General features: G+C 52.6%; 2 protein-coding genes across 2 annotated transcripts in view; one reads left to right on the top strand and one right to left on the bottom strand.

Moving 5' to 3' along the window:
* The window catches only part of cacna2d4a (calcium channel, voltage-dependent, alpha 2/delta subunit 4a), a 101513-nt gene that overhangs the window by 39393 nt on the left and 45188 nt on the right, over positions 1–16932 (top strand). The window lies entirely within an intron of this gene.
* lrtm2a (leucine-rich repeats and transmembrane domains 2a) lies at positions 1302–11616 on the bottom strand. The gene is made up of 3 exons (XM_036517578.1): positions 11437–11616; positions 4295–4888; positions 1302–2534 (listed from the first exon to the last, which is right to left on the bottom strand). Exons 1-3 carry the CDS (start codon positions 11495–11497, stop codon positions 2080–2082), a joined length of 1110 nt encoding a protein of 369 aa, XP_036373471.1. The 5' UTR covers positions 11498–11616; the 3' UTR covers positions 1302–2079.

Raw genomic sequence — 16932 nt, 5'->3', positions numbered from 1 at the left:
ACAGACACGGCAGAGCACCCCCAAGGCAGCTCAGATTAAAGATTACCATGATACACTCGTTCAGAGTGTCCAGTACTTAACCAACAATGTTTTATATAATCTGGGGATATGCACAGCAGATTATCCCAGCCCCATTCCACCACCCCATTACAGTATCTCCTCTGGAAGACCTAAATTCTGCCTCAGCAAAAAGAGTCCAAATTGCATTAGCGTGATTTTTTTTTGGGGGGGGGCATGGGGGGGCAGGATTCACTCTTGACTAACGAGAGACTGGAACCTAATCTTATTCAGTCAAACTGCGCCAACCTGTGCTAACCTGGATGGGGGACCTACACCCCGCACCTGTGCGTGTTTGCCCGCCTGTGGGGTCCCCTCGGCTGTTTCCCCGGGTGACGCCATGCGGGTCACTGTCACCGCCTGCCCCCAGGTGTGGAAGCCACTGTTGTGCTTTGTTTTGGAAAGGACTGTGTCACGGGCCGAGCCTGGCACCTCAGTGAGGATAATCTTATTGCTGGAAAATGCTGTAGGCTAAGACTCCTCCAAAATACTTTTACCTGAGCCATTTGCACAGCTATTTTATTTTAATGTTTGCTAAATGGATTTGCCGAAAAACGACATGCAGGTGCAACGACAGAGAGCCGTGGGGAGAGAGCAGGTAACAACGCGTGTTACCTGCATGAGACTGCACACCTGCTTAACTGCAGACCGCACTCTCCAATCATCGCAAACCCAATCTGTCGATGTTGGTCCACCAACACAGAGCTGAGCTTTTTATTTTTCCCATTCAGCGAAACACGATGAGATGAATTTCAACGCGGCCGAAGGCTTCACAATAGACTTAATCCTACAGGGGAGTACAGTAACGGGCACAAAAAACCAACAAGCACACAAAAGCATTGGTTTATACTGTATGTCAAAATAGGAGAGAGTGAGACTGAGGCAGTCAGTGATAGGGGCCGTGCCTTTCCCTTTCCCTAGCTGTTGTCCTCTCTGTCTCTCTGTCTCTGTCTCTCTATCTCTCTTTCCCCCTCAGTCTACCTGGCAGCTCATCGATCTGCTCATTACTACCTGCCGGTAAGGCGCGGCATGTCATTTGGGTTTCCTCCTACTCAGTTAGGAAGGTGCAGGAGTGGACCAACTGAGCCCCCACTCACACACTGGGATCTAGATAATGACTAATATCGCACACAACAACAAAACTGCATTTACCTACTTACTGTTAAGGTTATTAGTATTACAGTATATTATTGGTTTTTCATTTTTGAGGAAATCTACCCACCTCTAAAAACAATTTGCACTGGGATAGCGTACCTTCCAAACTAACTGAAAAAAAGAATAATTAATAACTTAAAATAAATAATGGAGACACAAACAAACAGTTAAACAAACAAATGGAACATTACTGAAAAAGGGAGAGAGAGGCCACATCACAAAGTACAGAATAATGATATCATTCTATATAATACAGAGAGATAGTGTTAATACAGAGAGACCCAGTATTCCTGTCACTGTGGAGACTGTCTGAGAGATACTGTGAGCCGGGAGAGCGTGGGGCGCAGTCTGGCACAGAACGCTGGCACCGGGACAGGGGGCAGAGACGCCCCGAGCCCAGCGTGACACAGAATCATCCAGAACCTCCGCGCCCCTCGTCCCACGCCTCTGTGCCAAAAACGCCGTGCAGAAACGAGAGTAAAAAGGTCCAAATGGTCTGGAGCAGGGAATCCGTGTTGGGCGGGCCTGCAAGGCCACCAGGAGAGAGAGGCCGGCGCAGGTGCAGTTTAGAATTGCACTCGTCCGCTGACAGCTAATCCAGAAAGAGTCCATTTTTGTAGTCGATCTCCCGTATCTGTTTCCTTCTACTGCCAGCAAGACGCACGGGGGGTGTCTCTTCCCCCCGGGGGAGTCTGTCCAGGGTGCGATCTCCGTTCCGAATGAGGAGGAGGGGCAGGATGGGGGTTAGGTTCAGCATTAAGTCGGGCAGCAGTGCAGCAGGAATGGAGGTCAGAATACAGCAGAGATGATGGAGGGGGAGCTGTCTGTCAAAGCGGGCCCGCCCCCCGAGCCCCGCCCCCTCCCTCTCTACGCCACGGAGGAGATCTGCTTCTCCTCGGGGTCACCGTCAGCGTCTCCATCCCCCATCAGCGGCTGCCTCTTCTTCAGCTCGCGCTGGTACTTGGCCATCAGCGAGGCGTAGATGCAGCCGTAGGCGGCTGCAGCCACCATCATGATGCATACGATGCCGCAGACCACGCCCGCGATCACCACGGTGCCGATGGCCCGCCGCACGCTCACCGGCCGGTACCGCTGCCGCACGCAGTCCGGTGCGGGGGCTGCGTCCGCCACCGGGGGGGTCTCTGAGGGCTGCGCTCCCCCGGCCCTGCTGCAGGGCGGGGACCCCCCCTTGGACCCCCCCACGGAGCCGTTCTCGTCCTCCAGCTGCAGGCAGTAGTTGAACATCTCCACGGGAACGCCGCGGATGTCCCGCCCACGCAGGTCCTTCGGCAACGTGCACTCCACCGCGTCGACCCGCCCACCTGGGAGAAGGAGAGAGAGAGGGAGGGAGGGAGAGATGGAGAGAAAAATGGAGAGAAGGAGAGAGAGGCGACATGGAGAGATAGAGGGAGAGAGAGAAGAGGGAGAGAGAGAGACAGAAGAGGGAGTGACAATCAGTCCTAAATCCTCAATCCTCCTCTCCCTAAAAACCCAGCCCTTTCTGTCCATCATATTAATAACAAAATCCCTCTGTCAAACACCAGGGGTTAGTTCCCTGACCCGGAGTGTAGTCTCATTGTGTCATGAAATACACGCTTTCTCTGTGAATTCGCCACCCTGTCGATGCAGGTCTCAGTGGGGAAAGGCTCTGCATGGGTCCGTGTTTAATAGATGAAGTGCCATGCATACAGTAGGCAACACTCTGTGTACACATGAGGTGGCTGTAACTCGTTTGTCTCTGTGAGGGGCAGAGGGGGGGGACTGGTATTTTCAGACATCCTGGTGTCTCAACAAATTTGTCAGGGGTGCACAGCGGGGCGGGAAAGTGGGAGGGATGATGCTGCATCAGAGCGGAGGCCTGCTCCTGTCCACAGCTGCTGAAGAAAAGGTTAAAAAAACACAGCTCTATAAATAATGCGGAGAGGGCTTATCCCGGAGCGCGGACGAGCCCGTCCTCGGAGAGCGGCTGCACAAGCCGCCGTGGCTCAATGAGGCGGAAACTGTTGCAGTCGTTTCTTTTGTGGTTATGAAAGGAACAGATGCACATACTCACATGCACACACACACTTACAGAGAAACACATATACACACCCACACACACACTCCTACACACAATTCTACACACAGACGTGTAGAGATAATCACACACAGACACACAAACTCTTTCTCAATTACACACACAGAGACACATGTAGAGGAAAACACAAACACACCACACACTCACAGAAACACACACAGACAAACCGACATGCACACACACACACACACAAACCGACATACACACACACTCACGCACACACACACACACACACACACACACACACACACACACACACACACACACACACACATACACACACACACACACACACACACACACACTCACAGATACAAACATACACACACTCAGAGATATATACACAGACACTAAAGTGGACTTGTTCAACCCCAGTAATGGTGTGAGAGGAGCCGGTGATGACAGCACCCTCAGGGACCGGGTGTAAACAGATGCAGATCTGTGATGGGGGGGCTGAGGAGGGGGTCACTGAGGATGCTGGCTCTTTGTCGTCCTGCAGCCAGGCCAGGAGGGACCGGGGGGGCGTGGAGTGGGGGTGAGAGAACATGTCTGCTGCGGGGGGATCTCCGAGGGCCGCCTGGGTCTACCTGTCACTTTAAACGGCTACATCAATATTGCAGCAGGATGACACCATCAAGCTGGCAGTCTAATGTTCAAGGTGTCAGCTATGTTTGAAACCATTTAGCGTGGTATGGATTTTTGTGTGTGTGTGTGTGTGTGTATCGGTGTGTGTGTATGTATGTTTGTTTATTTGTGTGTGTTTTCGTTCTCGTTTGGTTGGACATCTCTTTGGCTTTTGGGAGGAAAGCAATTGGAAGCAGCTTCCTCTGTTTAAGATGGCTGCAGGAAAACACAGCGGAAGGAAACAGTTCCAAAACTCTGACAGAAACACGAGTCTGTAGCAGTGGGCCCAGCCTCATGCACACAGGGGGTGGTGGGTAGTATTCCGGCACCCCCCCTCCCCCACCACACCACGCCCTGCCACGCCCTGCCACGCCCTCTCACCTCTGTACAGCAGCCACTCCATCCAGTGTTTGAAGTCGCGCAGGTTGCAGTCGCACTCCCAGGGGTTCCCCCCCAGATGCAGGAACTGCAGGTTGGCCAGGGGTTCGAAAGCTGGCCTCTCCAGCGCGTGCAGCCGGTTGGTGGCCAGCGACAGCCAGGTGAGGCCCTGCAGGTCGTCAAGCAGCCCCAGAGGGACGGAGGAGAGCCCGTTCAGGGACAGGTCGAGGCGGCGGAGCTGGGACAGGCCCTGGAAGAGCTCCCGGTCCAGCGCAGTTAGGCTATTGTTACGCAGCTCCAGATCGGTCAGGTTGCCCAGCTCCCGGAACAGCGAGGCGGGCAGGTTGTCCAGGAAGTTGTTGGAGAGGTCCAGGCGCTCCAGGCTGGTGAGGTTGGCGAAGGTGTCGGCAGGCAGGCTGCTCAGCCGGTTGTTGGGCATCAGGAGGGTGCGGGTGCCGGGCGGGAGGCTCAGGGTGGGCAGGGCCACCAGGCCACGCCCGCTGCAGTCCACCTCCGTGCTGTTGCAGACGCACGCAGACGGGCAGCCGCTCCCCGTCTGCAGCAAGGCTGCCAGAGTGCAGAGCAGGCCGAGCAGAACTGCGCAGACAAGGGGGAGGGGAGAGAGGGAGGGGGAGGGAGAGAGAGAGACAGAGAAGGGGGAGAAAAAGAGAGGGAGAGAGAAAGAGAGAGGGGGTCATGAGTGCCCGCTGTGGCCCCGTGTCGGGATCATCAGACGCTCGGATCACCTGATTACCACTTCAGACTCATTACTGTCCCTACAGGGGAACGACGCCGAGTTAAACTCGCCTCATCTCCGAGCGCAGGGGGGCACTTTATCAGGCCTAACGTCTTGTTCGGCGGGGGCCTCTCTCCGCCCCTGCAAACTCAAGGGTAGCATTAGCGAGATTAATTTTAATAAGGAGTCCTGTAACAGGATGCTGCTGCTACTCGAGGTAGCACTGCTCGGGGGCAAGTGTGAAGCAGCCACGGGGAAGCCAAGCCAGGCGCTGTCATGAGTTATTAATGAGTGTGAGCAATGTCAGCCAAGGCCAGACATGGCCAAGTTTCTTGTTGATATAGAACCTTTTGGTTTGTCACATCTGCATTGGAAGGTTCTATTCCTGGCCATGTCTGAAGGACAAGCGCATTAACGCTTGCGCGGCGAGTTTGGGCCCGGCCCCTGACAGGAGCGCTCGGTCACCGCAGCGACCTCTCAGAGTCCCTCGTTAAGCTCGTTTCCCTGAGTCACTGTGGTTTTAATAGGGCTACCTGTATCATAGGGAGTCGCCAGAGTTTCCGGACCCACAAATCAGCTCTGTCTGAGCACCATCCATCAGGGACTCTTTCCCAGGCCCCGCTTTGCTTTATTTACGCCTGACGCGGAGAGTTTTAAATTTAAACTGCCCTTCAACCTGCCGCAAACCCCTCGGCCCCCCTCCCAGCATGCTGCAGTGGCGGTACAGGATCCTCCAGGGGGCGCTGTCTGCAGGGAGTGTAGGCTCAGGCAGCAGTGCTGTGTGAAGCAGGTGCTCGCAGACAGAGCTGGGGCCTAGGGGGATGCATCGCGACTCTGTAGAAGTGCCGGGGGGTGGGAGGACAGGGAGGGAAGGTCAAGGCTCTCCAGCACCGAGTCAGCTTAGCCCCGCCCTGCCCTACCTACCCCACCCCCCCCCCACACAAACCCACTGCAACAGCACCGGCATCATAAACACCCTCTATCTGATGTAATCAAAAGCAATTTGGTCTGGGATCCTCTTCTGCATTCAGGCAGTATCCCGAAGGTTAAAGCCAGCGGTGTGTCGAGTGGCTGTGGGCAAATATTTGGGTCTGTTGTGTAGCTATGCGCAGATATTGCAGTGTGTCGTGTGGCTCTGTGGAGCGATGCGCAGATATTGCAGTGTGTCGCGTGGCTCTGTGGAGCGATGCGCAGATATTGCAGTGTGTCACGTGGCTCTGTGGAGATATTGCAGCGATGTTTGGTTCCTTCCAGCAGCTGCTAGCCTCCTTTCAGGGCAGTGTGGCGTTTCCCTGGTGGGGTTCAGTGTCACTGCAGTGATGATTATCATACTGCACCCAGGAGAGTGGGCTGCGGTGCCTGAGAACAGGGACAGAACCTCTCCACAGCTTTGTTATGGAGTGGCTGATGTAGAAGAGTCCCACAGACAGGGTGTAGTCCGTTACAGAGCTGTTGGGTGCTCTGAATTGACAAGCAACTGTGACGACTCGTGCAAACCAATCAAAAAACAGTGCTTGCTACATTTCCCCAAAGCAAAGCATTCTTTCACTGTCAACACATCATGGCTCCACTCATTATGGGGTGGACTCTTCACTCATCCCTAGCCACAGTCCTCCAGGGTAAGGACAGACAGTCTAACTGAAAACCCATTGAGTTGCTGAATACTGGTATATATCCTGAAATGGTATTTGGGGTGAAGCTCTATCAGGATATTTCAAGCTCATAATCAGAGGGCCCTGATTTCTCAGTCCCTGGAACGTGTCTGTGTGTGCGCAGCGGCTTACCGGTGTTAGATATTTAGCTTATCGCGGTAAACCTGGCTACCCAGCCTCAGTGGGTGTGAAGGGGGATTAATAACCCATGAAATGGGATAATTAGCTGTCAACCGCCGTTCCATGACGTGGAGGACACGGACAGCCATCGCCGGCATCGGCAGACCTCGGGTCGCACTCCATATCGTCTGATTGTCACGCGGTAATTCGATGCGTGGAAATATCTAATGGCTCAGATACCGTTACATGGTACCATTACACACCCGGTTTCCTGCGAAGACCCCGCCGTTTGGAAACCCAAGCTGGCTGGTACGTGTCCTATCAGAAGTGTGTTTTTTTTTTTTTTTTTCTTCAAATGAGGGAGACTGATTTGAGGGTGCCTTTTCTTCCTGGGGTCCATTTAGATTCCGATGTTGTTGCATTTCCCCCCGGCATGTTTCTGCTAAGGGTGTTTGAAGCGAAACAGCACGCAGGTATGTCAGAGGCCTTTAAATAACAAACAAACTCAAACGCAAACAGGGGCCTCCTACCCCCGCCAGCAGGCAAAGGGCCGCGTCCCACTTCAGCGAGAGGATTGCGGCTCGGGGTTGGGGGCACTGTTGTAATGACACGGAGGAGATGAGAGCTGGGTAATTCATATGTGAAGAGCCGCAGCTGAGAGCGCTGGCTGGATTCCTCTCGCTCTATTTCTCCCTGTTTATCTCCTCCGTTCCAGCACCTCTTTATTTGCAGCGCTGCTACGGAGACGCCGCGTCGGGGTGGGGCTGGGAGGGGGCTCTGACAGACGTCGGAGACCTGATTCGAAATTTGGGCTGGCCTTCTGTTGCACTACTGACACGTCCTTCTTTGTGTTAACAGCAGCGGTTAATTGTAATGTAAGAATTACATAATACCACGTATACCAGACTCTGAACACTAGCACGGTGTGCTCTAGTTTTAACAACATTAAAAAGCTCTGTTGAGATGACCACAGCCTCAGTGCACAACACTAACACCCCTGAGGTCAGGTTTGCCCCAGGACTCTCCTCAGGAGGAATGACGTGCTTTCAGAATGATGTCATCCTCACATCATCAAAGGATGCGTTAATAATCGGCAGCGGGGAAAGGGCAGTGTGTGTGTGTTCATGCGTGTGTGTGCGTGTGCGTGTGTGTGTGTGTGTGTGTGTTTATGAAAGAGCTCTGCATGGGGGAGCAGAGTCCTGAAGAGGATTTTAATAAATTCAATCAAAAGCCCCAGATATTAAGGAAGAGATAAACGAGATAAAAGTCACCAGTTTATGGAAATGCGTTCTTCATTAAAAGAAAATCACTCCATTTATCAAAGTGTTCAGAATCAGCTGCAGAGATGAGGATTCCAGAGCTGCTTGTAAACGTGTTCTTCCTCTGATTGGCTGTGAGAGAACACAGGCGTCTCTGTCTCCTGACGTTAGGGCATCATCTCACCGCTCTCGTGACTTGTTTCAGACAGACACTGTTTACTTTCACTTCATCCTCTCGAGACCGTGTGCTCTCTCTCTGTCTCTGTCTCTCTCCCTCTCCCTCTCCCTCTCTCTCTCTTTCTCTCTCTCTCTCTTTCTCTCTTTGTCTTTGTCTCTGTCTCTGTCTCTCTCCCTCTCCCTCTCTCTCTCTTTCTCTCTCTCTCTGTCTCTCTCTCTCCCTCTCTCTCTCTTTCTCGCTCTCTCTCTCTGTCTCTCTCTCTCCCTCTCTCTCTCTTTCTCTCTCTCTCTCTCTGTCTCTCTCTGTCCCTCTCTCTCTTTCTCTCTCTCTCTCTGTCTCTCTCTGTCTCATTGTCTCCAGAAACTACTGCCTTTTATGTGCCATATTATTTAGCGTATTATGGTGTGTTTATTCTGCTTTAGCTCTGTAATGGGTGTGCCATACTTTGTCCTGTCTTTGTTCCTGAACCTCTGAGTATCAGCGGGGAGCACTGATTAACACAACAGAGAGACAGAGAATTTACCTTTATTTGATAGTTTATCCTGAACCGATTTCTGATTTCAGTTTTTCCTGATTAACAGGAATGCCAGTTTAAATGAGGGTATCCAGTGAGACGATACCTTTTTATCTTTATTTTATAGCAGTTAATGTGGTGGCCCTATCTTTATACGGTTTACATAAAATCATATTAGTCACAACCAAAAATGTTCTGAAGTTAAAAACAGTGTCTTATCTCTGTGTTTTGACTGAAATAATTTACCGTGACCCAGTATCTTTCTTATTGCTTTAATTATGTAACGGTACGTTGGGTACGCAAAGACGGTGATAGCACAATAGGTGAAATGAAGTGGGAGGGCATCAGCTACTGATGGGTGATCTTTGTTAAAAGCGGAAACTTGTTTTTTAAAAGACTGTCCAAGGATCATTATTGGTTTTAGGGGTCACTTCTCTGTCTCCTCTATTGTTTTCAGGGGCCACCACTCTTCGCTTAAAAAAAAATGGAATCGTCCAATATTATTTCTGTTAATTACAATTCTAGCCAACATTGTTCTTTCAAAAGACAATTACTGTTTGTTAAATCCTGGATTCCCTGCAATTTCACCACTGTGGAATGTACAGTAGAGTCAAATCGAAGGCTATGATTAAAACTCTAATCACATGTCTGTGGATCTGAGAAGCTGGAGCTGCTGCCGGAAGAGAAAGACGCTGCAGTAATGCGGTGGGCTGGTGGCATGCGCTGGTGGCATGCGCTGGATGCATGCGGCATATGGTTCAGAAGTTACAACAACAGCAGAGCCTTTGTTCGGCCTGCCCGGCTGCACCGGGGGCAAGCTGAGTCACATTATTGTGTTTGCAATTAAAATAGACGGTGGACTGCACACGCGCATCCGTTCCGCAGGTGTGAAGAGGCTGGCTTTGTTTGTTAGATCTCAAAGATAAAAACACCTGCTGCCTTCTGAGCGGCTTCTCCTCGGGAGAACATCAGACGAGGAGATCCCACCTCACTCACGAGTCGTACGCTCGTGCACACTGATACATGCCTTGTGTACGTGTGAGTGTTTGCATTATGTGTTCATGTGTGTGTGTGTGTGCGTGTGCGTGTGCGTGTGTGTGTGTGTGTGTGTGTGTGTTTGTGAGCAAAAGAGTGTGTGTGTGTGTGTGTCTGAGTGTGCATGCATGTGGATGGCTGTGTGTTCCTGTGAATGTGTTCATGTGCAGACACGTGCATGTGTGTGTGAGTTTGCGTGCGAGTGGGTGTGTCTGTATGCCTGAGTATGTATTCCTGTGTGTGTGTGTGTGTGAGTGTGTGTGTGTCTGTGTGTAGTGTGTGTGTGTGTGTGTGTATGTGCTGGGATGTGGAGCGGTTTTGTAGGATGTGGATTGCCTACGGATTAGAGACAGATCAGAGCTGTGCCTCTTCACTGCAGACAGGCGGAGCAGGGTGAGAGGGGTGTGATGCTGCAGCTTCTGTTTTCTGTGTGTGTGTGTGTGGGGACAGCTCGTGAGCTCCCCTTCAACACTGTCATTAAAATCACATTCATTACCCTGAGAGGCAGAGGGAGAATGTGTGGAATACTTTATGCATAAGCTCGGCTGCCATCTTAATTTCTCCCTGCTCAAATCTATCCCACTCCAGCCTCCCAAACACCAGCACATCCTCTCACAGCACCTCCGCCTCACTGGTTGCTATGCAGCCCGTTTCAGACAGGGATCTCTCTCGTGTGCGGCGCGGGGGGATGGAGGGGGCTGGGGGGGGCGGGGGGGGGGGTTTACTGGGGAGGGAGGAATGAATTCACATCACAAAATGAAGAAAAGAATTTTGCAACATGAAAACGCATTAGTATAAATCTCCCGTTTTCTGCTTTTTGTTACGCTACTGTAGTATTAATTTTTCATCTTCCCCGACCTCCTGTGAATGTGGTTTTTGTCAGACTTGCTGCAATCCTTTGCTCGCCCATGCAATCTTAGAGGATCAGTGACTCTTAGCTGTGTGGGCGGGGTCATCCTGTGTTGCCCCGCCCCCTCCCTAGAGGCCCACAGGCACATCTCCTGTCTGGGGCTCAGCCAGCTCCACTTACACAACTGCTGAAAGAATAATCCCGACGGGTAACACAAACTGCCCTTAACCTATGACGGACAAGATCACTGACTGTAATGGCACCCGGGGAGGGTTAAGGGGTCAAAGCAGAGGTAGTCACTCACGTGCTGCTCAGCCCTCACTGATAGCAGACATTTCCTGGTTAGAATTGCCTGGATTGCATACCCTCTGGACTGTAAACCAATCGGGTTGGAAGAACACAGGTGGCATCAGCTAATGAGGTTGTAGGGATACAGACCAATGAGGCTGCAAAGTCAAAGATGCCATAAACCAATGCCGTGGCAAGCATAGAGATGTCTAATGGGGTACCTTTCACGTGATGTGAAGAAATTTGTGGTGATTTTGTGTATTTGTTGTGCTTTGAACATGCAGTATGTTCCAAATGGAGTCCATGATACACGTGCTCCGTCAGGAGTCTGAGGTAACCTGGGAGCCCTCTGGCTCAGCGGGTATGTCAGTGGAGGACGGGGGGGAAACCCGGTGCTCTGGTTCGTGCCGTGGCAGGCATCACCGCGGCGACGCACACCTCGGATGGGATCAGCCTGGCGGCGGCACTGATTGGGCTGACGTGACGGTTCTGTGCTTCAGCACTGAGACTCACCCGGGCTGCTCAGGGTCCTCCTCCCCCGGCCGCTCTCACAGGGCGTGACGAGGCACCGCATCTCGGAGCTTCCTGCGTGGACCGCGCCCTAGTTCAGCCCTGGCATCTGGCTGCCACCGCACTGCCACCCCAGCGCCCACCGGCGGGCAGGGGAACGCGGGAACGGGGCTCGGCGTGGGGGGGGGGGGGGCTGGAAAACAACAGGGGTGCAATCAGAGGCCCGGTCGCTAACCGCGGCTAAATAAGCGCTCTCCGACTCGCGCTTTCACACGCCTGCCGCTGACTGTGCGAGGCTCCCAAACAAACACACGACAGCGTAGTGCTCGCTGCTCTCTCTCCACCCGCTGCACCACATCTGTCTCATTACAACAGGGGTACACGCACACACACAAACACACACACGCATGAACACACACACAAATACCCACACACAAATACCCACACGTGTGTGCATGAACACACACAGATACACACACAAACACCCACATGTGTACACATGAATACACATACAAGCATACCCTGCCATGCAGAGATGCACTCACACACATACAGACACACACACACACACACACGCACACACAGTCTCAGCCTGTATGAGGATCCCTGAGATGAAGGCTGTCCTCATCAGAAATAACCACAGGACTTTTTAAACGGCATGAATAAAACAACAGTGTGTGTCCTGGCAGTTCACACACACACACACACACACACACACACACACACACACACACACACACACACACTCTCTCCCCTCTCCTGCTACCTTTGGGTATAGGATTGCTGTGAGAAGACTTCCCTGCGTTTTGAGTGACAGCTGGCCACCGAGGGGTGTACATCTTGCACAAGCTAACAGTGCTGGTGCTGCTCTTGCGATCCGACATCGGGGTGGCTGTCCCTGCATTCTGCACTTTATTCATGAGGTGTGGCCAGAACTGCGCCCGACACAGGTCACAGGTGTTTGTCAGGGCCATGCTCAGTCCAGCATTCAATAGAACAAAATGATATTGAAAGGGCGTGTCAGTTTTCAGTTTACCAGGTGATCGGGTGGAGGGCGGAGCTGTGACGGACCTGATCCACACCTGGGGTGCCCTCCCACCTGAGCAAGGGGCAAAGACATCACCATGGTTTCCAGGCCATGAGACATCCTTTCTCTTTCCTTTACTGTGGGTTTAGGGGAACAGGGTACCCCGGACTCCAGGGAGAGCTCTGTCGCTGGGGCGAGTGTGGGTGTAAACGGCCTTCATCCTTGTGCGTGACTGCGAGAGAACTCCGAGCTCTGCGCAGACTGCGGATTCAGCTGAGGAATCGCTGCATCTTTCTGCCAGACGCAATATGACAGGAGTCACGCGGTCAAGTGACTGAGGAGGTGGCCATAGGGTCCGGCTTTGTTATGCATTACAGAGGCCTGCAGGGATCCTCATGTCCCGAGGCCTTTCTGTCTGCTGATGTCACTTCCTGTGCCTCTCAGCCCCCCAGATGCGGGGCGCGAGAGGGGATGCCGTCAGCATCTGGATCTCGCAGAAAGCTCGGTCAGCATTGTGGGTATTTTTGGCCTCTCGGAGGGAACAGTGCACAGCACAGAGAATGCTCCCCTCTGATTCACAGAGGCGTGGCGTTCGCCCGCTGCCCGCTGGTCAAGGCCACAGGAAGGAGCCCAGATCTCCCCAGTGATGCAGGGTGGGAGGGGGGGGGGGGTTGTTGGTACTGGGGCGCAACAGGGCAGCAAACAGCCACAGCAGGCTGACAGGCAGAGGTGGCGAGGCGGTGACCTTCAGCAACGTGTGTGTGTTGGGATACCCTGCCACAGTCGTGGCCCCTGTGCGATCGCAGAGGATTTCTCTTCACTTCAGAGCCATTAATACTGACAGCGACGAGTGACCCTGCCAACCAGGAAGCACAGGGCACAGGGCAGGAAGTGGGGAGAGACTGGACAGGGGGGAGAGAGAGAGAGGGGGGAGAGCAGGGGTTAGAGCAGGGGTTAGAGAGGGGGAGAGAGAGAGAGAGGGAGAGAGGGAGGGAGAGAGAGAATGTGGAGAGGGAAGAGGGTGATATGGAGAAGGGGGAGAGGTGAGACAGGGTAAGGGAAGAGAGACTTCCAGAAAGTGGAGAAGAGGTAGAGAGGGAAAGTAGAGAAGGGGGCAGAATGTTTGGGCTATTTATACAGAGCCACGGCATGTCCCTGCCGCACGGCTTGACAGACCGGTCTCTGTCGTAAAGGGAGACATTCGCATGACACCCCAGCGCTTTTTACTACAGAGATATCGACATAAACCGAGGAGGAGGGCGGGGGCCGTTAAGGCTGTGTCCTCTCTGATGCCTCTCACAGCTGCCCTCTGAAGCGGTTTATTCTCCTGTAAGAAAAAAGCCTGGCAGCGCAGAGAGGCCCTCCTCTACCCATCTCTGCAGCCAGGGGAAGAAGTGTAGAGCGCTGACACTGGCTGATGGGCCGGGTCTCCCCAAGTCTCCCCAAATTCCCCCCCAGTCACTTCCAGTCTCCCCAAATCTTTCCCACTCTCTACTAGTCAGCCTCAGTCTCCCTCAGTACCCCCCCCCCCCCCAATCTCCTCAAATCCCCCTCAGTCTCTCCAATCAGCCCCAGTTTCCCTCCCCCAAGTCTACACAGATGGCCCCCTCAATTTCCCCCAACCTCCCCAGTCTCTCCCCCGGTCTCCCCCGGTCTCCCCCGGTCCCCGATACCTGCCTGCCAGGCTGCTGCACTCACTGCCTGCCCCTGCTCCCACTGCTCAGGCTGAAGGCCCTTGTCTCCGATTGGTTTCCCCCACTCCTTTTTCAATGATTCATTCCTCTTTATTGTCCTCTTTTAACAGAGCCAGCAAAGGGAGAATGTCTCTCTCTCTCTCTCGCTCTCTTTCTCTCTCTCTCTCTCCCTCTCTTTCTCTCTCTTTCCCTCTCTCTCTCTCTCTCTCTCTCTCTCTCTCTCTCTCTCTCTCTGGCTTTGATTTTGCCAGCAGGTTGTCCTTCAGTCTTATGTTTTTGTTTCGGCTGTGTCTTAGACGCATTATCAAGGCTTGTGCTGTCACTTCACTGAAGGATGCTGTTGAATTTTAGCGAAAACCCCCCACAGCTTAAAACCTTTAAGTACCGTAACAAAATGCCTGTGTTGTTTACATCGAAAGCTGGGGGCTATGGCTGTGTCAGTGATCGGCACCGGCGCAGAAGAGAATGGCTGAAATATTCAAGCTTTCAGATTTCAGTCATTGACGGGGGAGGGGCTGAATCAGGAGGTTTTCGGTCATTAATGACCCTGGGAGATTTCAGTAATTGACAGGGAATGGGGCTGGGACCGGATCAGGTAGTTTTCAGTGATTAGTGGAGCCCTGGGTTCGAATGTTAAATGTTCCCAGCTTTTTATATCACAGTCCATTCCTTCACACACTGTCAGCCACTCATACACTCAGCATATTTACAGGACAGAAATACTCCAGCATCAGTGTCGCTTTCTGACTGAGGAGTCAGGTAACTGCCCACCCCCCCCCACCCCCCAACACACACACACACACACACACACACACACACACACACACACACACACACATGCACACGCACAATCTTCCGTCGTAGCTGTCATTTGTCATTCATGTTTATTCTATACATACATACGCCTGCTGCTTTAACCCTGGCTTCCTCTCTCTGTCACACACACACACACACACACGCACACGCACACGCACACACACACACACACACACACACAGACTCGTATGGTCAGAGAGGGAGTGCTGTTCAGTGAGAGTGTCAGACAGGTAAGCAGTGAATGGGGTTTCTCTTCTCTGGCCGGTAGCAGAGCTGGAAACGCCACGCTTCATGCTGCACCCTTTCCTTCACCTCTGCGGCCCCAGTCCCGCCCGCGGGCGGCGTTTGCGGTCGTTAGCTGGCAGTTATTTGTTTGTTTTTAGCTCTGCGGATGTCAGCTGCTCTTTACGACACGCACAGCCAGCGGAGAGACGATCAGCCGGAGCGATGCGTATGGCTGTGAGTCAATTGCGACTGGGAGTTATCGAATTACGAGGCCCCAGAACAAAGCGGCGGAGGGAACAAAAGCAGGGGCCTCGCTGCCATCAATTATTGAGAGCGTCTCCATTGCGGGGAAGGAGAGGCACCGGGCGGCACGGTTCAGGCCGAGACGCGCAACAGTTACAGCTCAAACGGAGCGAGCCGAGGCCGAACTCCCAGCACATAGGGCATGGCGGAGCTGTTCTCCCAGGTTACGTCACAGACGTGTGTCCCCTGTCGCTAACACACACACACAAAAAGGGCAATGGTTCACTGTGTGGTTGTGTTCCATGTGTGTTTGGGCTGTATTTTTGTTTTTGCTGTGGGAGGGGCGGGGGGGGGGGGAATTTCTCTGGTGTGCAGTGCAATGCACCATCGCTGAGGGTAAGGGGTGGATGGATTGGTGGAGGCTGTGGTGTGTGTGTGTGTTTATCCCTTTCTGATCTGGGTCAGCGTTCACATCCATCAAGGATACTCCTCACAGCAGGGCAGAGACCGCTGTGATCACAGACCTAAGATCCACACGCCACTCAATGTCAAGTCTTCAAATACACAAGCACACACACACACACACACACACACACACACACACAGACACAGACACACGCTCATGACAGACATATATACACATGTAAGCACATACACTCACAACGCACTCACTGTCACAGACACACACACATACAAACACACACACTCTCTCACTTACACACAGACATACATATACACACAAGCACATACACACAGACACACATGTGTACAGACACACTCAGACGCACACACCCACACATACACACTCTCTTACTCACACACTCTCTCATATACACACACACACACGCACACACACACACACTCTCACACACACGCACATACACACACACACACACACTCTCTCTCTCACACACACACACACACACACACACACACACACACACACACACACACACACACACACACTCTCTCACACACACACACAGAGCAGCAGCAGCACTTGTTTCAGGCTTGCTTCATTCAGAAGCCCTGCCTCATGTTCTCTCTGTCTCTCCCACTGTCGCTCTCTCTTTCTCTCTGAATCTCTCTCTCTTTCTCTCTGAATCTCTCTCTCTTTCGCTCTGACTCTCTCCCACCGACACAGATAGCATGCAGGTAAATTCCCCTCTCAGTGACGACTGCTTCTCTCAGCACTCTACCAGATTATCAGAGACAAACTCCGTCAATCTCTTTAATGCAATTTCGGCAGCCTCCGTAGGCTAACACTGTAACCCTTTCAGCACAGCTGTACCTCAGACACCAGTGCAGTTCATCTGCGCGTAGCTGTAAGGGTCTGAAGAAGCTTGCATTCAGAGGAAGAACCATACTCTATGGGAATCATGTCACTTCTTTGTATTTTATTACATATTCATGATTTCATGCTTTTAAGAAGCCATCCTGCTTCCACCTGAGCCCCTCTAAATTGAGAATAGTTACTCCCTCGCTGATGATATA

This window comes from Megalops cyprinoides, chromosome 23, assembly GCF_013368585.1.
Source record: "Megalops cyprinoides isolate fMegCyp1 chromosome 23, fMegCyp1.pri, whole genome shotgun sequence".
NCBI classification, from domain to species: domain Eukaryota; kingdom Metazoa; phylum Chordata; class Actinopteri; order Elopiformes; family Megalopidae; genus Megalops; species Megalops cyprinoides.
The sequence above is the reverse complement of the archived record's forward strand: the minus strand, read 5'-3'. Positions and strand labels throughout refer to the sequence as shown.